Source organism: Canis aureus, chromosome 5 (assembly GCF_053574225.1).
Source record: "Canis aureus isolate CA01 chromosome 5, VMU_Caureus_v.1.0, whole genome shotgun sequence".
Taxonomy (NCBI): Eukaryota; Metazoa; Chordata; class Mammalia; order Carnivora; family Canidae; genus Canis; species Canis aureus.
In genome coordinates, this window is record NC_135615.1 from 82,125,491 (window position 1) to 82,147,612 (window position 22,122).

Below are 22,122 nucleotides of genomic sequence, written 5' to 3' on the forward strand. Positions count from 1 at the left end.
TCATTTAGATTTAGAGAACTTCCGGCTGGAAGAGCATCTAGGACCAGCTCTCGAGAGCTGAACTTTGGGCATGGTGTCCACAATCAGCACCAAGCTCCATCATTTCCATTCTGGAGGCCAAGCAGCGTGAAGACAGCACATGGTGACTTGGCCCCTCCATGTGGCTGCCACAGGTAGGAAGGCTTCCTCTCACGAACCTCGAAGGGAATCCTCACTCCGAGCCCAGGGCAGCCAGGCCTTACAGAGCACCTGCAATTCCGTTCAGTCTCATATATGCTGGGTGTGGGATGCTGGGGCCATAGAGGTGAAGCCAGCCCAGCTCCAGCTCCCATCAAGTTCACAGCCCAGAGGACACAGAGAGGAAAAGAGTCGTTTCCGACGCACAGCAGGAAGTGCTATGATGGAGGAATTCTGTGGGTGCCAAGAGAGGAGAGAGATCCAGCTTAGCCTGGGGAAGTCAGGGAAGGCTCTCCAGAAGAGGTTACAGTGACATGATAATCTCTGTGAGGTAGGCAGAGCAAAGATAATATCTCCATTGTGTAGTGGAGGCCGCTGACACTGTGACAAGCCCCAGGGAAACCACACTGTCCTCGAGTTGGGGAGGTCAGAGAGTCCCTGGCCTTATTCTCAAACACACACCTCATAGCGGGACATTCCTGAAATGCACCCCTAGACCTCTGCTGTGAGAATAGTTGGACCTATCACCTACTCCTGGGTTAATTACATTCTTTACCAAGCAAATTCAATGCAACCCAACAGACACAGAGTATAGGCTAAGACAGAGCATGACGCCCATTCCAAGCATGAGGAGGTGAGAAGGGAGGCCAAATCTTGCTGATTCACCCAGTTGTTCTCTGGTAGGTCCAGGGCCAAGTTGGGGTTTTGATGTGGACAGCTGTCCTTGGTGGCCTCATATATATAATAGATCACCTATCATCTTTGTCTGCTGTATTTTTCTTCCATCATAGACATTTCTCTTTTTTATATTTTTTTAATTTTATTTATTTATTCATGAGAGAGACACACACACAGAGGCAGAGACACAGGCAGAGGGAGAAGCAGGCTCCACGCAGGGAGCCTGACATGGGACTCGATTCCGGGTCTCCAGGATCAGGCCCTGGGCCAAAGGCAGCACTAAACCGCTGAGCCACTGGGGCTGCCCCCATCATAGACATTTCTAAGAGAAACTCCCCCATTTCTCAGATGGGGAAACCGCTTATAAAAGGGCACTCAATAACAAAACAATCTTGAAAAAGAATAAAAGGGAAGAACTCACACTTCCTGGTTTCAATGCTTACTACAAAGCTACAGTAATCAAGACACTATAGCACCGAAATAAGGCTGGATGAATAGAGCAATGGAAGAGAATTCAGAATCCAGAAATAAACCCTTACATTTACAGTCAGTTGACTTTCCAGAAGTGTGCCAAAAACAAGTTGGTAGAGAAACAATAATCTCTTCGGCATATGATGGGGAGATATCCACATGCAGAAGAATGAAGTTGGATCCCTACCCCACACCATATACAGAATGAATTAAAAATGGATCCCAGACCTAAGTGTAAGAGCTAAAACTACACAATTTTTTTAAATCCATTTGTTTTTTTTAAAAGATTTTTTATTTATTCATAGAGACACACACACACAGAGAGAGGCAGAGACACAGGCAGAGGGAGAAGCAGGCTCCATGCAGAGAGCCTGATGTGGGACTCGATCCAGCGTCTCCAGGATCACACCCTGGGCTGCAGGCGGCGCCAAACTGCTGCGCCACTGGGGCTGCCCAAAACTACACAATTTTTAAAAGAAAACACAGACCTAAATCTTCATGACCTTGGGTTTATGTTCCAATAAAAAAGAATCTAATGGGTTCCTAGAAATGACACTAAAAGCCCAAGCAACAAAAGACAAAATAGATAAGACTTCAATAAAATTTAAAACTTTTGTGCTTCAAACGACAAAAAAGTAAAAATACAGTGCAAATCATGTGAGAAAAATTTTGCAAATTATATACCTGATGAGGGACTTACATCTAGAATATATAAAGAGGGGCACCTGGGTGGCTCCATGGTTGAGCGTCTATGACCTGAGCCCAAGGCGCCCAGGTGCCCTGGAGCAGAAAAAAATCTTAAACTGACTCCACCCTGAGCATGGAGCCCAATGCAGGGCTTAATTTCATGACCCTGGGATCATGACCCGAGCTGAAACCAAGAGTTGGATGCTCAACCAACTGCACCACCCAGGACCCACCCCCCCCAACATAAAATCTTTTAAAAAACAATAAATAAAGAAAAATGCTAGGGATCCCTGGGTGGCGCAGCGGTTTGGTGCCTGCCTTTGGCCCAGGGCGCGATCCTGGAGACCCGGGATCGAATCCCACGTCGGGCTCCCGGTGCATGGAGCCTGCTTCTCCCTCTGCCTGTGTCTCTGCCTCTCTCTCTCTCTGTGTGACTATCATAAATAAATAAATTAATTAAAAAAGAAAAATGCTCCATCTCATCAGCCATGAAGGAGATGCCAATCAAAACCTCGATGAGATACCACCTCGTACCCACACCCACTAGGACGGCTAGAATTAAAAGAGGCAGGTAATAACAAGTGTCGGTCAGGATGTGGGGGAGTTGGAACCCTCGTACACTGCAGTTGGGAACGTGAGTGAAATGATGCAGCTCCCTCGGAAAACAATCTGGCATTACTCTTGGGTAACCAAAGAGGTGGGAGGCTCTTACACTTAGGTCTAGGATCCATTTTTAATGGATCCCCTAACGGTCCCCTAACTCTATGTTTAGCCTATGTCCCAGCAATTACTCTCCTAGCTACATATTCAGGAGAAATGAGAACATATATTTACACAAAAATCTATACCTGAATGTGTATAGCAGCGTTTTTCACAATAGCCAAAAAGTAGAAATGCACAAATGTCTATTAACTGACGAATGGGTATATAAATGTAGCCTGTTGGCCTTAAAAGGAAACGATGAATACAGGACACAACGTGGATGAATCCCGACAACATTTTGCTAAGTGAAAGGAGCCAGTCACCAAGCACCATGTATCGTGTGACTCCAAGTATATGAAGCGTCCAGAATAGGCCAACCTAGAAGAGAGTAGATCAGTGGTTGCCGAGGGCCGGGGGTGCGGCGGGGAGGATGGAGGTGATGGCTACGGGCCTGAAGCTTCTTTTTAGGGTAATGAAAACGTTCTGATATTGAGGTGATGCGCAAACAAAGCTGTGAACCAAAGGCTGAGGCACCGAGCGCCTGAAAGAAGGACGGGGCCTCTGTGGGCCAGCCAGCCCCCTCCACTCTGTCCTCAGGTTCCAAGCCCTTCTACGACAGTGGGGCGGGGGGCGGGGGCGTCCCTTGTTCAGATTCCCACAGTTTCTTTTTTTTTTTTTAATTTTTTAATTTTATTTATGATAGTCATACAGAGAGAGAGAGAGAGAGGCAGAGACATAGGCAGAGGGAGAAGCAGGCTCCATGCACCGGGAGCCTGACGTGGGATTCGATCCTGGGTCTCCAGGATCGTGCCCTGGGCCAAAGGCAGGCGCCAAACCGCTGCACCACCCAGGGATCCCTCTCACAGTTTCTAAGCTCCAGATGGGGACAGAAGAGGGCTGGATCGCTTCTGGAGCCTCTGCCCCCATAAAACGTCAGCTTGCGGAATCCTGGGGCCCGAGGTTCTGAGGTGGAGACAGTGGACAATGGGGGGCGTGTTCGAGGGGTCTTGGAGGGGGTGCCTCCAGATGAGGAGGCAGGAAGGCCCAGAGGACAGAGGAACGCACAGGGAGCCCTCATGGGAGAGAGACAGCAGGAGAGAGGAACACCCAAGGGAGAGAGAGGGACTGGGTCACAGCGCTGACTCCCCTGTGCCGAGCGAGGGACTAGACCCTTTGGGAGGCAGGCACCGTGCCTGGGGTGAGCATCGCGGGAGTGGGGGTCTTGTTTGCATCGTGGGGGTGCAGGCCAGCTGCCGGGAGGAGCGGGGGGAGGCCAGGATGGAAGGAAAGGAGGAGGGCGTGGGGGTTCGGGTTCGTGGCCGTTGGGGCACCTGCTCCGCGTCCCTGGTAGATGGGGAGAGCCTTGCGAACCCGTGCACCCTCAGGGCCTGGTGCGGGGCCAGCTGTCGGCTTGGGCTTCCCTGGAGGCGAGAGAATAGAGCGAGACCAGCAGTCCCAAGAGCCACAGGCCCGGGTCCCGATCCAGATCCTCTATGTGGTGCCAGACGAGACGCTGGGCCTCTCTGAGCCTCCAGGCTAAGCCCACTGACCTCCGGGGATGGGGGGGATAGAAAACCGCTCCCAAACATGCCCAGCAAATAGGAGGTTCCTGTGGGCCCAGGGGATGGCTGGCCGTGATTTAGGGGGGAAGCCCCATCAAGATCTCCAAGGTCTCACTGAGGGGTCGATTTACCCCCTAGAAACTTGTCAACAGTAAAATGGGGTCGGTGATGCTCCCATAGAAATAACATTAGTGTCGCCTCAAAGGAACTCAGAGTCTGGAAGGAGAGCTGAGGGCGCTGGAAGCTTGGAGAAGAGGTGGGAGGCTGGAGAATGAGGAGGGGTGGATGGAGAGACAGAGGAGTGGGACGAGGCACAGAGGCTGGGGTCTGTGGGGTTAGGACTGCAGGAGGCTGCCCAGGCCAACACAGCATGTTTGGGTAGCCTAATATGAGGTTGGATGGGAGAGGCAGGAGTGACACCAAAAAAGGCCTTAGAAGGGATGTGTCCAGGCTGGAGGGGCGGATTGGGTTGCTTTGGTGAACTACCAAGGCCATTGGGGTTCCCAAAACCGATGTTCCCAACTCCTGTTCTTTAACCCCAAGAAGAACTTGGGGGTTAAAATGCATATTAAAGGCTCTGAGGGGGATCCCTGGGTGGCTCAGCGGTTTGGCGCCCGCCTTTGGCTCAGGGCGTGATCCTGGAGTCCCGGGACCAAGTACCACGTCGGGCTCCCACCATGGAGCCTGCTTCTCCCTCTGCCTGTGTCTTTGCCTCTCTCTCTCATAAATAAATAAATAAAAATAAAATCTTTTTAAAAAAATAATAAAGGCTCTGAGAAGTCCTGCAGCACAGAGCCTGTTTCATTTTATTTTTTTTTTAAGATTTTATTTATTTATTCATGAGAGACACAGAGAGGCAGAGACACAGGCAGAGGGAGGAGAAGTAGGCTCCCTGCGGGGAGCTTCGTGCAGGACTCAATCCCAGGACCCCGGGATCACGCCCTGAGCTGAAGGCAGACACTCAACCACTGAACCACCCAGGCACCCCGAGCCTGTTTCATTTTAACTTTGCTCTTTCCAAACACATTTGGTCTGAGAACGCTCTTCTGTGGTTTACCCTGGGGGACCGATACTAGGACCAAAGAGCATCCATTAGGAAATGCTGTGGTAGGACAAAGGTTGTGTTTTTGGGATCCAACAGGCCGCAGTTGAATTCCTGCTCCGTGGCCCCGGCTGGTGTTGGACCCTGGGTGAGTCACTTTGCTTCCCAAGCGCCTCCTTGTCCTCGGAGTCATTGTAAGAATTAGGAAGAAGAATCTGTGGGTAAATGGCATGTGGCCAGCTCTTTGGTCATGCTGCATTCCCTCCGGTGCCTTGACTCTCCCCTTGAGTCGGGCTCTCCCTGTATCGCAGGTTCAACGTGGGCTGCGGACGAGGGACTTAGGTAGGTAATGGGCTGGGTGGAACTTTGATCGGATTTCTCCTGCGGGACCACAGCAACTGACACCCCTCCCTCTGTACCCTCATTGGCTGCGGCACAGCGGACAACAGAAAAGCCCAGATGTACATGGAGGGAAGGATCAAGGCTCCTGGGGCCCAGCCAAGTCCTGGGGTGAACACCGCCAGCAAGAGGCCTGGTGCTGAGCCCACCATATCAGGAGTCAGCCAGGTAAGGGCCCTGCACCTCATGTTCTGACCCTGCTATTCCCAGCAGGCCCCTTTCCCCGCCCCTACCCAGACTTCCTCCCCAACTGCTTTAATTAAGACTCAGTTATAAGTGACATGAAATCCAATCGAAACTGGGCTAGCCGAGCATGAGAATATTTCAGCTTGGGTCACTGACAAATCTACCTGTAGACTTCAGGTCTGGCTGGATCAAGGTGCTAAATGAGTGCCTCTTGGCTCTGCCTTCCAATGTGCCATTCCCCAGCGGGCTCTCCCTGAAAAATGGCAAGGATTTCCCTGGACACTCCAGGCTTAAATCTTCTCATCTTACATCCTCTGGAATAGCACCCCCAACAGGAAGGAAGCGTCTTTGCAATAGTGGAAAAAAGTCTCTGAAACCACTGTCATTGGCCCAGATCGTGGTCACATGTTCATCCCTGAATTAGTCACCCTGGCACGGCAGAGTGGCCTGGATCTCTTGGTATAACGGAGCCAGAGGTGGCACTCAGTTGGCTTCACCGAACCCCCTGCACCCCACCACCACACACGCATATGAAATGCTGACTGATTTTACAAGGATAGATGCTGCGTGAACAAAAGCAAGAATTCCTACTTCCTCTACTATGTGCCTCCCGTGGCCTCCAGCCCCTTTATAACCCGTATTCTCCCGGCAGCAGCCCCAGGCTTCCATCCATGCACCCCCCCAGCCCCCAGCCTGCATCCAAAGCTGTTGTCACACCCCTTAGCCTCCTTCCATCCATCCAAGTGCCAAGTGGCATGAGCTGAAGAGCACAGACCAGGCCCTCCTTCCCATCTAGTTTTCCCAGAGCCAAAAATGTCACCATACAAAAAGGTCAATGTTCCAAAGTATTGCCCTCTTCCAGTAGCTTCTGTTACAAGTCATGGCTTCCCCTGGGGGCAGGGAGAGCATCTGAAGGTGGCGCAGGGGTCTCCGAAGGAGGCTGGGGAGGCTCCCTTCACCTCTACCCCTGATTATTGGTTCAACGAGCAAAATCATGGGATGGGTCTCAGTCCCGTTGTGCCACCATCCATATGACCTTGGGCACTGGCCACTGCACCCCTTGGAACCCCATTGTCTTGGATGTGTCCTGGCGAGGACCAACTGGGTTCGGTCCCTGCAGGCATGAGCACAGGTGACCTTAGTGTTGGCTTTCGGCACAATCTGGTGTGCCAGCCGTCATCATCGGTCGATGGAGCCAGGTCATCCGGAGTCGCTGACTCAGTGAGGCTCGGAACTAGCTCCCAGTCCTCGGGTTTAAACTCGAAACTGACCGGCCAGGATGGGCATCAAAACCCAGGTCCAGGGATCCCTGGGTGGCGCAGCGGTTTGGCGCCTGCCTTTGGCCCAGGGCACGATCCTGAAGACCCAGGATCGAGTCCCACGTCGGGCTCCCGGTGCATGGAGCCTGCTTCTCCCTCTGCCTGTGTCTCTGCCTCTCTCTCTCTCTCTCTCTCTCTCTCTCACTCTCACTATCATAAATAAATAAAAATTAAAAAAAAAATAAAGATTAAAAAAAAAAGAAAACCCAGGTCCAGGGCCTGGGCTCTGAAGTGGTGGAAATCGTGGAGGCCTCTCTTGGGTCCTCTCAGGGTCTTGCCGCCCTTCGGGGGGCTCGAGCAGGCTGACTCAGGGAGCCCCCTTGGCTCGGGGGCTACTCCGGACCTCAGGCCTGTGCTGGAGACGTTAGTGCCAAGTGACAGCGTCTGGGCCCGGCCGCTCCCTCCGGGGGCGCCCCTGTCTCCTCCTTGCCACCATTGTCCAGTCAATGGCACAGGCACAGGATCTCTCTGGCCCCGCGGCCAGGACAATGCCCAGGGGGAGGGAGGAGCCCTCCCGAGTGGGTGCGTGTGGCCAGCCCTGGGCCCAGCGCCCTGAACATCTCTGTTGCAGGTTGCGTTTGCAGATGTTGCAGGGGTGGACAGTGGGAAGCAGCCCTCATCAGCCCCAGGAGGGCCAGAGAAGGGGCCCAGACCTAGGGAATCCTCGGAGGACGGGCCTCTGGAGCTCAGGCCCCGGGAGCAGATGCGTCCTGCAGGACCAGGGTGAGCTGGGGACTTCTTGGAGAAGGTCCGGGAGAGATCTCTGCAAGCCACGTGGGGGACAGGGACGAGGCAGGAGTCCCTGCCAGAGCGCCCCTGCTTCTCTGTCGAGGAGCACAAACCACGCTTCATAATTACTCCTGGAACCTTCCCCCTCCCCCACTTCCCAAAGCTTCTTTTATGTGTCCTGCTCAGCCCCAATCCCTCCTGCCTGGGACCGGGCCTGGCACACAGCAGATGCTCAGTAAATACGTGTTCACTGAATCAATGGAAGAATGTGAAAAAGAGAGGCAGAAACACATTTACGTGGCATTATTGTTACTGTTTTCTAAATGCTGTATATTTTTTTGACTTGTCTATAGTGAGAATGTAAATCTTTTTAATTTTTTTTTAAGATTTTAGTTTTAAGGGCCACCGGGGTGGCTCAGTGGTTGAGCGTCTGCCTTCGGCTCAGGGCGTGACCCCGGGGTCCTAGGATCGAGTCCCCCATCGGGCTCCTCACAGGGAGCCTGCTTCTCCCTCTGCCTGTGTCTCTGCCTCTCTCTCATGAATAAATAAATAGAATATTTTTTAAAAATGCCTTTACTTCTATCTATTTCTAGAAATATACCCAAAGGAAATAATTGGAGATTCAGGCAAAGTTTTATGCAAGCTTTTTCACTGTCGTGTCATTTTCAATACTAAAAACTTGGAAATGCCAGTATGCCTTAAATACCCGCAATTGAGGAAAGGTAAAGTCAAGTATGGTTATCTATAAAATATAGAATTTGGGGGGCCCCTGGCCGGCTCAGTCAGTGAGGTGTACGACTCTTGATCTCAGGGTTGTGAGTTCAAGCCCCAGGTTGGATATAGCGATTACTTAAAAAAAATAAGTAAATAAAATTAAATATGGAATTTTATACTTTCACTTAAAAAGCACGTTTATGAAAGACTTTTTGGCAGGGAAAACATTTACATTGTAACGATCATTAAAGATAGATTGCAAAACTATGTATGCAATATAATTGTAACTATATAAAATTAAGCAATTATTTCAAGATGGTAATGAAATAAGTCCCCACGACAAATATATATGCACATCCATAGGAAGAAGCCTGGGGGGATCCCTGGGTGGCTCAGCGGTTTAGTGCCTGCCTTTGGCCCGGGGCGCGATCCTGGAGTCCCGGGATCGAGTCCCATGTCAGGCTCCCGGCATGGAGCCTGCTTCTCCCTCTGCCTGTGTCTCTGCCTCTCTTTCTCTCTCTATGTCTATCATGAATAAATGAATAAAACCTTTTAATAAAAAAAAAAAAAAAAAAAAGGAAGAAGCCTGGGGAAGGTACTCCAGAACCCAGAACATGAAAGTGAGATCTGAGTGGCAGATTCAAATCCTGAGCTGTCACCTGTAGCCTCGTGACCCTAGGCTCAAGTCTTGTCTTCAAGTCTCTCAACTTCTGTGTAACCCAGTTCTCTCTGATTTTTCTTTTTTTTTTTTTTAAATATTTTATTTATTTATTCATGAGAAACAGAGAGAGAGAGAGAGAGGTAGAAACACAGGCAGAGGGAGAAGCAGGCTACATGCAGGGAGCCCGACGTGGGACTCGATCCCGGGACTCCAGGATCATGCCCTGGGCCGAAGGTGGCGCTAAACTACTGAGCCACCCAGGCTGCCCTCTTTCTTTCTTTCTTTCTTTCTTTCTTTCTTTCTTTCTTTCTTTCTTTCTTTCTTTCTTTCTTTCTTTCTTCTTTCAAAATTTATTTCTTTATTTGAGAGAGAGAGAGAGAGAACACACGCATGCAGTAGGGGGAGGGGCAGAGTGAGAATTTCAAGCAGATTCTCTGTTGAGTGTGGAGCCTGATGCAGGGCTTGATCCCATGACCCTGAGATCATGACCTGAGCTGAAACCAAGTCAGATGCTTAACCAACTGAGCCCCCCCACAGGTGCCCCAAGATTTATTTTGAAGTAGTCTCTCTACCCAACATGGAGCTCAAACCACAACCCTGAGATCAAGAGTCACATTTTCTTTTTTTTTTTTTTTTTTTTAAATATTTTATTTATTTATTTATGATAGTCACAGAGAGAGAGAGAGAGGCAGAGACACAGGCAGAGGGAGAAGCAGGCTCCATGCACCGGGAGCCCGACGTGGGATTCGATCCCAGGTCTCCAGGATCGCGCCCTAGGCCAAAGGCAGGCGCCAAACCGCTGCGCCACCCAGGGATCCCCAAGAGTCACATTTTCTACCGATCAAGCCAGCCAGGTGTCCCCGATTTTTCTTTTTTTTCTAAACAACAACAACAATAGTAATAATAATAAAATCCTAACTCCCCTAAAGATTGACATCACAGTGTGTGGGATTTGGGGAATTTGTGTCAGTCCTTCACTCATTCTCTCCGGCCTTAAGTCTGCCCCTGTGGCGTGTCTAGTCCTGCACAGGCGCTCTGGGGAACCACTTAGGAGTCTAAGAATATAAAACCGTGGCCCAATCCAGGAGCTGAGGTATCTCTTTGTTGTCCTCCCCAGGAAGAAGCAGTCAGCCCCCCAGGAAGGCCCCGGGGAGCTGCAAGCAGGCCGGGAGCAGGCCAAGCCAAGAAGTGAGCTGGGGGCGCTGCCTTCCAGGGTCCCTGCAGCACCTGAAAGGAAGCAAACCGCGGCTCAGCAGGGGAGACAGCAGAACCCAGGGACGGTGAAGGGCCAGGTCCTCCAGAGCCACCAGGTAATGTCCACGGAGACGTGGGCAGGAGGGCACAGAAGGACCGCCCACGGGGGACACTGAGAGCCCCCATTTCGGTACACTTGCATCTATTTCTCTCCGCGCCCTGGAGAGGTCAAGTATCGTCAAATGTCGGGTGTCTGTGGGTCACTGGGACATTCTGGATGTTCTTGATTGCAAGACTTTGCAACTATGTCAATGGGTGCTGGGGGCGGGGAGGAATTTGAGGGCTTCTGGTTACAATAAACATAGGGTCCTGCTGGATTTAACAAAGCTCAACGGGTTTTCTTTACACTAGGATATTCTAGAAGCTCTTTCTTAGCTGCTGAGCTCTGTGGGACCTTGCAGGAGATGGTTGGAGCTTGGTGCCTTTTTAAAACTTATTTGACTACAAATGCCTTTTTACTCATTTTCTTTTTAAGATTATTTATTTATTTATTTTTTAAAGATTTTATTTATTTATTCATGAGAGACACAGAGAGAGAGGCAGAGACACAGGCAGAGGGAGAAGCAGGATCCATGCAGGGAGCCCAATGTGGGGCTCGAGCAGGACCCCAGGATCATGACCCGAGCTGAAGTCAGATGCCCAACCGACTGAGCCACCCAGGTGCCCCAATGCTGAACATTTTTTAATGCACTTATAGGCCATCTATATATCTTCTTTGGAGAAATGTCTATTCAAATACTTTGCTCATTGTTTAAATTGGATTGGTCCTTTTCTAAGAGTTCTTTATACATTCTGGGTACTAGTCTCTAATGAAATACATGAGTCACACATTTTTGCTTCCATTTTATGGATCATCTTTTCACTCTCTGCCTTTTTTTTTTAATCAAGTTTTTTGTCTTCTTAGTATTGAGTTGGGGTTCTTACATATTCGAAATACAAGTCCTTTATCAGATATGTGACTGGTGAATGTTCTCCTCCAGCCTGTGACTTGTCTTTTCCTTTCTCTTAATAGTGATTTTCAAAGAACACGAATTCTGAATTTTAATAAAGCCTAATTTATCAATCTTTTCTTTAGGGCTTGAGTTTTTGTTTTTGTTTTTTTAAAGGTTTTATATTTATTTATTCATGAGAGACACAGAGAGAGGCAGAGACACAGGCAGAGGGAGAAGCAGGCTCCATGCAAGGAGCCCGACGTGGGACTCGATCCTGGGAATCCAGGATCATGCCCTGGGCCAAAGGCAGACGCCCAACTGCTGAGCCACCCAGGCGTCCCTGGGGTCGAGTTTTTGGTGTTATTTCTTGCACGTCTTTGCTGAACCCAAGGTCACATCGGACATTCTATGTTTTCTTCAAGAAGTTTTATAATTTTAGGCTTAATCTTTAAATTTATGATCCATCTTGGGGTGCCCGAGTGGCTCAATCAATTAAATCATCTGCCTTTGGCTCAGGTCATGATCCCAGGGTCCTGGGGTTGAGCTCTGCTTGGTGGGGAGTCTGCTTCTCCCTTTCCCTCTGCTGCTCCCCTTGCTTATGTGTGCTCTCTCTCTGTCAAATATGTAGATAAAAATCTTTTAAAAATAAAATAGAATAACTAAATAGATAAATTTATGATCCGTCTAGAGTTAATTTTTGTGCATGACATGTTGGATCGTGGTTCAGGTTTTGGCTCATGGCCATCCAACCATTCTAGCACTATTTGCTGAAGACTATTTCCTACTGAATTTACACCTTTGTTGCAAATCAGTTGAGCATGTATGTGTGAGCTGATTTCTGCATGCATCTATTTATCTTTATTCCAGGACCACACTGTCTTGATGATAAGTCGCTTTAAAATAAGTCTTGAGGGCAGCCCAGGTGGCTCAGCGGTTTGGCACTGCCTTCAGCTCAGGGCCTGATCCTGGGGGACCCGGGAACATGTCCCATGTTGGGCTCCCTGCGTGGAGCCTGCTTCTCCCTCTGCCTGTGCCTCTGCCTCTCTCTCTCTCTCTGTGTCTCATATTCTTTCATAAATAAATAAATAAAATATTTAAAAAAATAAAATAAGTCTTGAAATCAGGTAATGTAACCCCCTCTTTAGGGAGAACCATGAAGGATTCTTTGTCCATTAGGAAATCCACTTAAAGGGAACCACCTCAATTCCTCCAAGCTCCCCTTCTTTGTCTGCAGAGCAGCGTGGACTATGACTTTGGGTAGGCTGTGACTCCCGTGGGCCTCAGCGTCCTTGTCCCTGAAAACGAGGGTCTGTGCTGCCTTCTAGGGATGCTGAGAGCACTCAGTAAGAGGATGCTTGCAGTGCCTGGCTCACAGTAAGCCTGGGATAACTGGTCTCCCGGTGAGTGTTGAGGCTCACCTGGGAGCCAGGATCCAGGCTCCTCATTTTGGTGTCCTGTCCTCAGCAGGGCCCAGTATGTCAGCCCAGCCCAGGTCAGCAGGCAGCTAATGGGCCAGACATAGCACAGCCAGTGGAGACCTCTTGCATCTTGGACAGCTGTGGGCAGCGGCCTGGAGACAAGCTCCCCAAGAGGGTGGACACCCCACACATCAGGCCACAGGAGGCTCTACTAGAGCCTGGCCCAGGGGGACAGAAGGAGAGTCCCCAGGAGGCAATGCCCCTAAAGGACAGGGCAGCTCCGGAAGAAAACACGGCCGACTCCTTCTCGCCATCCACACCAGGACCTGAGCCACTCAAAGGAAGGTAAGTCATCCTCTGGGGTGCTGTCCCTTACCCAACTCCCTGACCCAACAATTAAGTTATAGATGAGATGAATTCTAGTCCTGATTGCTCCTGACCTAATGTAGGACCACGGACCACTCATGCCCTTCTGGGCCTCAGTTTCCCCATCTGTATGATAGCTCTAACACCAGAATTCTTTGTTCTGCAAACCTGTACTTTAACCATGGGGATGTGAGGGAATGAGGGCCCCCTCTGAGATTAGAAGGCCGGAGGAATGAAGCTGGGATAGTGGACCTGAGTGTCCTGGGTGCTGGGGGAAGGTCGGTGCAAAGGACGACCCTCGAGCTGACCCTCTGCTAGCCTGGGGTCTCTCCCTTTTTTAGAGTCAAGACTGTGGAGACCGAGCCAGCACCAAGGCCTGTTCCTCCCCCGGTAAGTGGAGCCCGAGTAGGGATGGGGAAGGTGCGAGTCTGGAACCAGGGTGAGGAGGGAGGCAGATGTGGGACGGGGATGGTATTTGGGTCCAGCTGGGGAAGGTGTGAATGTGGATTCACCTGTGTGCTTGTGTGAGTGTGCATGCATGTACACATGTGTGTGCATCTTGGGTCAGGAGCAAAGGATCCCTTTATACCCTGGAGCTTGGAAAGAGGAGCAGAACCCTGGGCTGGTAGCTGGGTTTGTCAGAGGAGATTTTTTTTTTTTTTTAGAAGGAAGGTAATATAACGTGTTTATGCTGATGGACAAGATAGAACTGGGTGCTTTAGGGACAGCGCGACAGGCAAGAGCTGCATCTGACTTGGGAGGAAGGGCTGGACAGGAGTCTACATGGCCTGGCTTGGTGGCTGGAGGTGGGGTGGAGGTGATCTGCCCCTGTAATAGGGGGGACAGACGCAGGAGGTGGCTAGATTTGTCAGGTGAATCAGTGGGTATTTATTAAGTGCCTCCCGCGTGTTGTCACTGGACAGTCGTGGATAAAAGAGGCAGACGAGTCCTGCCCTCGTGAAGCTTACCCTCTGGTCAGGCGGCAAGTGGCCGGTATGGACACGGCCACGGAGGCTGTGCTGATCCCAGCGAAGGAAACGAGTGATGGGGCGGCGGTGACCCACTCGAGGCCCCGGCTCGTGGCGCTGGGGGACAGCAGAGCCCAGGCGGGTGCACGGGAGGTTTGCAGGGGATCCTCCGGGGGCCCAGACAGGACGGGCAGTGCGAGGCTGCGGCGGAGAGCGAGTGGCAGGGGAAGCTTTGTGGGACAGTCTGGTGGCTGGAGGCCTCCCGGACCCGCGCCCCTGTCCTGTCCCCAGGAGGTGAGGGACCCAGTGCAGAAGCGGCCTCCGGAGCCCACGGTGGCCGCAGGGGCCCAGACCCTCGGGAACCTCCGGCAGGGCTTCATGAAGTGCTTGCTCCAAGTGGAGGAGGAGGAGGCCACCCGCCGGAGGGCGGCCAAGGCCCGGAGGTCCCCGCGGACCCTGACCCCCGCGCCCGCCTCGGCCCCCCAGAGCCTGCCCCCAGCCCTGCCTCAGAGCCCGGCCTCGGCCCCTGCCATGGCTCCCTCCTGGGCCCGGGCGCCGGCCCCCCGGGGGTCCCCCGGCCCGGCCTCGGGGCCCTTCGCAGGCCTGGACACGGGCTGGAGAAGAGCGGAGCCCTGGAGCGGGGACAGGAGCCTGACCGGCACCAAGGCGCGGTAGGGGCCACCCCGAGAGGGCGCGCCGTCCCTGGCGGCTCCCGTCTAGACTCTTGCCCCTGCCACCGCACCTGTTCCCTCTCGGGGTCCCCTCCTGCGTAGCTCCTTTCCCCCATCCCTGCCAGCTTTTCTCTTTCTAATTCCCCGATGGCGTGTCCCTCCCCTTCACGTCCCCTGACCCCTGCCTCGTCCTCCCCCGGGTCACTCCGAGGCCCCCTGACCTCCCGGAGCCCCCCCGCACCGGGTCCTCCCGGGCCCCCCCTTCCCCTGGCCCTCTCCTCGCGCTTGGGGGCCGCCGGGCCGGGGTGGGCCGGGGCGGGGTGGCTGGATGTGTGCCCTGTGCCGGGGCCTGTCCTCAGCAGGCAGGAGCTGGAGGAGCGCGGCCTCTTCACGCTCTACCAGACCTGGGACGAGAGGCTCGAGGAGCAGCTCACCGTGAGGCAGGAGGAAGGTGAGGGCGTGGCCTGCCCGGGAAGCCCGATGCCCACCACAGCCCTGGGCCACGGCCGGGGCGGGGGGGGGGGGGGGGGGTGGTGGGGAGCCAGAGCGAACCCTGGGCCCTCTCCCTGGGGTCCAATCCTCTTCCAGGTCCAGAGCCACCTCTCCGAGTAAGTGGAGCGGGTCCTGCACACTTCTTTATGTTTCGGAGACATTTCTGGCTCCTGCAACCCAAGCCCATCGGCCCCCGTGGCCTTTGGAGGCGGCTTGGGGAGGGGGGGAGGCAGGGCTCTGGGGCTCCCCCGCTGCCCTAGACCATCCCTCACGGTGTAACAAGACAAGGGGACCCTGGACAAGTCCCATTTCCCACCGCAACCTCCCCACCCCCTCCAAAAAATGCTAAAGTTCTGAACAACCGCCTGGGGGAGACTCTGTGCCCTTCGTCTCCATCGTTCTTGGCGCTGGGCCACAGGACCCCACTTGCCCCCAGGAGGAGGAGGAGGAGGGAGCTCTGAGCCCCAGCCCAGGCCCCGCAGATCCCCGTCTGTCCTCCCTCCGCCCTTCACTCCTCCCCCAGATCTGTGGCCTCTCCACTGGCCCCTTCTTCTGACTTCCTGAACGCGCTCTCTGGCTCTCCATGACCCCCTCCTCGCTCCTTTAGCATTACAACCCTCTAGCCATTTTCGGAGAGGCCCTTCTGCCCCACACCCTAGAGCAGAGTTCACGGGCAACATCCTTCTGTGGCGCAGAGACGTGGGGTTCCCACCACGACCGACCGTCAGCCCCCTCCGGCTGCCCCGCTCTGATGGCCCAAACCACCAAGCACTACGGTCACATCTGATTTTAAGAACCATTCTGTTCTTTCCCTTTTTTGGTGTGCCTGCCCTTGGTGGGTCCCCACTGCCCCCAACCCTAGACCCTAGTCCCCCTTCCCCTCCCCATTTCAGTTCTGTGTGTCAGGGAGCTACCACGTGCCAGGCACTGAATTAACACAACTGCTCTCGGAGGATGGACCGCTCTGCCCCTCTCACAGATAAGAAAATCGAGGCTCAGAGATGTACGGTGACTTGCCCGTGGCAGTTGTGAATGGTCGGCTTGCGCTGCCATAGTGGAGCATCACACAGATCAGGAGGTCACAGGCTCAGATCAGGGTGTCAGCAGATTTGGTTTCTCCTGAGGCCTCTCGCCTCGGCCTACAAGTGGCCGCCTTCTCCTGTGTCCTCACGTGGACTTTCCTCTGCGCACACATGCCGGTGTCTCTTGTGTTTCCACATGTCCTTTTCTTTTTTTTTTTTAATTTTTATTTATTTATGATAGTCACAGAGAGAGAGAGAGAGAGAGAGAGAGGCAGAGACATAGGCAGAGGGAGAAGCAGGCTCCATGCACCAGGAGCCCGATGTGGGATTCGATCCCGGGTCTCCAGGATCGCGCCCTGGGCCAAAGGCAGGCGCCAAACCTCTGTGCCACCCAGGAATCCCAACATGTCCTTTTCTTATAAGGACCCCAGTCAGATTGGGTTAGGGCCCACGTTACTGTCTCATTTTAACTTAACCACCTCTTTAAAGGCCCTGTCACTAAACGCAGTCACACGCTAAGGTACTGGCGGTTAGGGCTTCAACAGAAGAATTTCGGTGGCATTGCTGTAAGCCTCAGTTTCCCTACCATGGCCAAAGGAACAAGCATTCCGCTCCCACGAGGCTGTTGTAAGAATTAAAGGAACACGTGGCTCTAGAGAGCCTAGCACAGTGCCTGGCACGTGGTAGGGGTGTCCTAACGTGGGTGTGCTCCTGGCACAAAGTGAAGGTCACTAACGAGCTTAGCTTTTGCACACCCGCTGAACCCTTGGCCTGACCCTGGAATAGAGCGGAGTGAGCAAGTGTGGCTGGGCCTTCCACTGCCACTCTCATAGTTGCCTGTGCCCCTCTGCCCAGCCATAGGGGTACAGGATGCAGGACAGGAGGGTGGTTGGAAGGGGCGAGATGGACGAGGTGGGAACCAGGCGTGTCCTCGCCTCACGTGACCCCGCTGTCCGCCCCAGCCTTCCGCAGTTACTTTGAGATCTTCAATGGCCATGGCGAGGTGGACGCACAGAGCCTGGGGAACATCCTGCTGCTGGTGGGCATCTCCCTGACGCTGGCTCAAGTAGAGGACGCCCTGATGAGTGCTGATGTCGATGGTGAGTCGGGGGAGGTGTCCTCCGGAGTCCCGGGCGGGGCCAGCAAGGTGAGGCCTTTGCGGCCTGCGTGTGGTTTGATGCTCTGCTGTTGCAGTCTGGAGATTTTTCATAAATTTTTGGGTGAGGGGCCCCATCCTGCGTGTCCATTTTGCACCGGCACCCACAAACGATGTAGCTGGTCCCGGCCCCCAAAGTTAATGCTCTCTGAGCACCTACTCAGTGCCAGGTGCTGGGGACTCAGAGATGACCGTGACCTACCTCTTGACCCCAGGATGTAGGTGATCTCTGAGATCCCTCCCTTCTAGGCCTGCGTGTGTGCTCCACAGGACATTCTCCCATGAATCGATTTGACCAGCTGTGTGACATTGGACAAGTCACTGAAGTCCACCAAGCCTCAGTGTCTGTACAATGGGGCTGAGAGCAGTATCCATCTCACCAGGCTGCTGCAAAGCAAAAGAGATAATCCAGGCAGAGCTTTGAGCTCAATGCCTGGTGCACAGAATGTATCCAGGAGACACTGAGCTGCTAGTATTATTCATCCAGTAAATATTTATTAAATGCCCACTGTTTGCACATTTCTGTGCTGGGCACTGAGAATGGAGAGATATGTAAGACCCAGGAGACCTGCATTTGAGATGCTCACATAGTGACACAGGAGTGAGAGTCACCAAAGGAAGCAGTGCTTAAGGTGGCTTGGAGGAAGGGATCAGGAAGGAAGGCTTCATGGAGGAGGTGATGCTTGAGCCAAATTGTAAAAGCTTAAATACTGATTAGGCAGGGACCGAAGGAAGAAGGGCATTCCTCTTGCTAGAAATAAAATACGCAAAGGGAAGAGAATGCAGCATGAGAGGAACCCCATGTGGTTTGGTTGGCTGGACACAGGGCATGGGGAGCAGTGGGGCTGTAGGGGCCTGGGCACACTCCATCACTGCACGGGGGCGAATCCACACACACAAGCCCGAAATTGAGCCCAGCTCTGCCCCTATATGACTCTTCGGCAACAGTTTGCTTTTCTCTGTGCCTTGGGCTCCATCTGTGACATGGGGATAAGAGGCACCTCCAGAGGGTGATTAGAGACCATTCATCTGTCTAGTAGTTCAGAAAACATCTGCTGAGACTTACTTGTCTTTTTTTTTTTTAAGATTTTATTTATTTATTCATGAGAGACACAGAGAGAGGCAGAGGGAGAAGCAGGCTCCCTGCGGGGAGCCTGATGGGGGACTCCATCTCAGGACCCTGGGGTCATGACCTGACCCAAAGGCAGATGCTCAACCACTGAGCCACCCAGGAGCCCTGACTTACCCGTCTTGTATTAAAAGTTTTATTAGGGGTAGCCCTGGTGGCGCAGCGGTTTAGCGCCGCCTGCAGCCCGGGGTGTGATCCTGGAGACCCGGGATCGAGTCCCACATCAGGCTTCCTGCATGGAGCCTGTTTCTCCCTCTGCCTGTGTCTCTGCCTCTCTCTCACTCTCTCTGAATGAATAAATAAATAAATTAAAAAAAAAATAAATAAATAAAAGTTTTATTAAAAAAAATAAAATTAAATAAATAAATAAATAAATAAATAAATAAAAGTTTTATTTATTTACGTAATCTCTACCCCCAATGTGGGGCTTAAAATCACAACCCTGAGATCAAGAGTCGCGTGTTCCACCAATCGAGCCAGCCAGGCGCCCCCAAGATCTTCCCGTCTTAAGCCCTGAGGACAATAGTGCAGAACCAAACAGACCCAGTCCCTGCCTTCCGGCACCTCCATTAAATTCCAGACCTTATGAGTTGTGGTTGAAATACAGGGTTTTATGAGTGTGTAGTGGGCAGCTGACCCGGTCAGATCTGACGTCTCTGGGGCAGGGACGGTCAAGCAGAAGCATGCATAGGATGTTGACTAAAGGTTTGGAGGGCAATGGAGAGGATTCTAGGAAGAAGCAGCATGTGCAAAGGCCCAGAGCAGGGAACATGGCCCCAGTGGAAGAAGAGATCTATGCTGGGGGCGCTTGGCCCCAGGTGAGACTGGAGACAGGTAATAGAGCAGGTCCTGAAGGGCCTGGAAGGCCGAGGTGGGAATCTTGTGGGTATAGAATTCTCATGCAGTGACTAGCACTTGGTAATAATAACAGTTAATGACATTTAGTGAACTTGTATAATACACACAGCCCTGTTCTAAGCACTTTGCTTCGTTCGACCTCCCATGAGATAGGTAATGGTTATCCTCACCCTATAGATGAGAAAGTTAAGGCCTAGGGGGGTTTGGGGCTTTGCCAAGGTCTCATGGATAGTAAGTGAAGGACCAGGGATGTGAGCCCATGCTGCTGCCTCTAGGATCTGGGAGGTTCCAACACTGGAGATTTTAATTTTCACCTTCTACTTTTCAGTGTGCACTGCACTTGCTGCATTGAATGTGTGCTATATACGTGTGGCATACGTGTCTCCTGTGTGTTTTATAACCAAACCCATTGAGTAAATGATAATAACCGTGCCCAGGCTGCAATGCCTGGGCCCACTCTGGAAGGCCCCTGCCCACTGTTCTACCTCTGGCCTCTGCAGGGGATGGTCGTGTAGGCTTCAAGGACTTCCTGGCTGTGCTGACAGACACCAGGCGCTTCTTCTGCTCCGTGGGTGAGTAGGGACAAGCCCAGAGGAAGGGGAGCTTGGTGAGGAGCTTGGTGGCTGGTGGACAGTGGGCCTCCGGAACTACCAAATGGTAATTGCAGACATCATCCCATGTCCCCAGAACAGAACGCCCTGGCAGACATGGCTCCCCCCAACCCCCACACCCTATTCTTTGAGATCCTGTCCCTGCTGGTGGAGATGCTGGCCTTACCTGAGACAGCCTTAGAGGAGATCACCAAGTGAGTGGGGCTGGTGGTTGGGGGTGGAGGGTTGCAGACACAGAAATGGCTCCTAGTATTTTGGGCAGCTGAGGAACTTTGAGAGTTAGGACTCTTAGTTGCAAGTGAAAAGCATCCACATAAAACTGGTTTAAGCAAAAAGGGACTATATTGGCTCACATAACCGATCATGGCTGCAAGAACGGCTGGATCCAGGAGATCAGATGATACCAGGAAGGCTATCTCTCCTGCTCATCTCTGTACCCTGGATTCAAGCTCATCTAGGCTCTTCTCACAGTGGGAAGGATGCCAACCGTCAGCCCCATGCTCCTACCCCTCTAGTCAAACAGATTCAGCAATAAGAGGAATTCTTTCTTGCGGTACCCCACACAGCATCCCAGAACAGGAATGTGGTGGAGACTGCCTGGGGCCAGAGAGCGCTGGGGATGGAAGCCTCCGCATGTCTCCAGAGTGGGCTGGGGTGGTGGTAGTGGTTCAGCTAAGGAAGGTATAGCTACATACAAAAGGAACATCAACACTCCAGGGCTAAAAGTAAAGCGAGCTGGCAAAATGGCCCAGCTGGTCTCTCCGTGTGTCACATAGAGGCTTGTCCCTGCCACTGAGACCAGGCCTCGTCCGCATGGGGCCAGAGGAGGGGGAAAGAGAGCAGGCTATTTCAGCAACATCACCTTGGCAATCCCAAGACAAAAGGTCTTTTTTCCTCCCAGCATCTATAAATCACTCTAAATATATATGATTCTGAAGAACATAAATGTATAATTTTAAAAACAACAAAACAAATTCCCCATGTGTCCATTTCCCCAGTTTACAAATAGATCATTTCTGGGACTCCTGGGTGGCTCAGTCAGTTAAGCATCTGCCTTCGGCTCAGGTCAGGATCCCAGAGTCCTGGGATCGAGTCCTCATCGGGGTCCCTGCTCGGTGGGGAATCTGCTTTTCCCTCAGTCCGGCCCTGCCCCTGCTCATGCTTGCACGCGCTCTCTCTCTCTGAAATTTAAAAAAAAAAAAAAAAAAAGTCTTTAAAAATAGATCATTTCCAATAACATCGAAGCCCTGTGTGCCCTCCCCCAATCACAAAGCACTCTCTCCCCAAATAAGAACTAACCATTACTCTCTTGCTTTCTGTTTTAAATTTTCACTGCTTGTTTTTTTCCCTTTGTTTACCGAAAATTTCAAATACACAGCAAAATGAAGAGAATTTCACAGTGAACGTTTATATGCGCACCACCTAGATTCCACCGTTGCCTTTCTCCCATGCTTGTTTTATCTACCCATCCCTCTATTCATCAATCCATTTGGGTAATTTTTTATTCAAGATAAATGATCTTCAGTATTCTCTAAATACTTGAGCATACGTATCAATAACTAAAGATCGTTGCTTATTTAGGGCTTTTTTCATTATTTGAGGTATAATTTACATACAGGTGAAACACACACATCACTAGCGTGTGACTCTCAGCAAATGCTCACACCCGAGCAACCTGAACCCCCCTCTCAAGTTATGTAGAACTTTACCATCACTCCTGAAAGTGCCCCTCAGGATCCTTGCCAGTCGGTCTCCGAACCCACCCCTGCGGAGGCAATCACTCTCCTGGTTTGTTTTCCATCACGGATTGGTTTTCCCTTTTGGCAACCTCACACCCATAGAAGCGCCCAGTGTCAGCTTCTCCACTTGTCCATGTCGTTGTGGATGTCGGTGTTCACCTCTTTTCTTTCTTTCTTTC

General features: G+C 52.0%; 1 protein-coding gene across 7 annotated transcripts in view; it reads left to right on the top strand.

Annotated features, from left to right (window-relative positions):
* Window positions 1-3,698: 3,698 nt before the first annotated feature.
* The window catches only part of SPATA21 (spermatogenesis associated 21), a 31,542-nt gene continuing 13,118 nt past the window's right edge, over window positions 3,699-22,122 (top strand). For 2 of the 7 annotated variants that reach the window (XR_013380721.1, XR_013380722.1), the window contains exons 1-12: window positions 3,699-3,913; window positions 5,419-5,661; window positions 5,759-5,886; window positions 7,795-7,946; window positions 10,445-10,637; window positions 12,978-13,276; window positions 13,639-13,687; window positions 14,557-14,936; window positions 15,296-15,387; window positions 17,413-17,550; window positions 20,094-20,165; window positions 20,286-20,398. Coding sequence is in view for 5 of the 7 variants with exons in the window: in XM_077899462.1 (XP_077755588.1) it covers window positions 5,550-5,661; window positions 5,759-5,886; window positions 7,795-7,946; window positions 10,445-10,637; window positions 12,978-13,276; window positions 13,639-13,687; window positions 14,557-14,936; window positions 15,296-15,387; window positions 17,413-17,550; window positions 20,094-20,165; window positions 20,281-20,398 (1,733 nt within the window). In the remaining 2 variants the exon portion in view is untranslated. Of the gene's footprint in view, window positions 3,914-5,418; window positions 5,662-5,758; window positions 5,887-7,794; window positions 7,947-10,444; window positions 10,638-12,977; window positions 13,277-13,638; window positions 13,688-14,556; window positions 14,937-15,295; window positions 15,388-17,412; window positions 17,551-20,093; window positions 20,166-20,280; window positions 20,399-22,122 lie in introns of all 7 variants that reach the window. The other 5 variants (XM_077899461.1, XM_077899462.1, XM_077899457.1 and 2 more) reach the window with 5 other exon arrangements.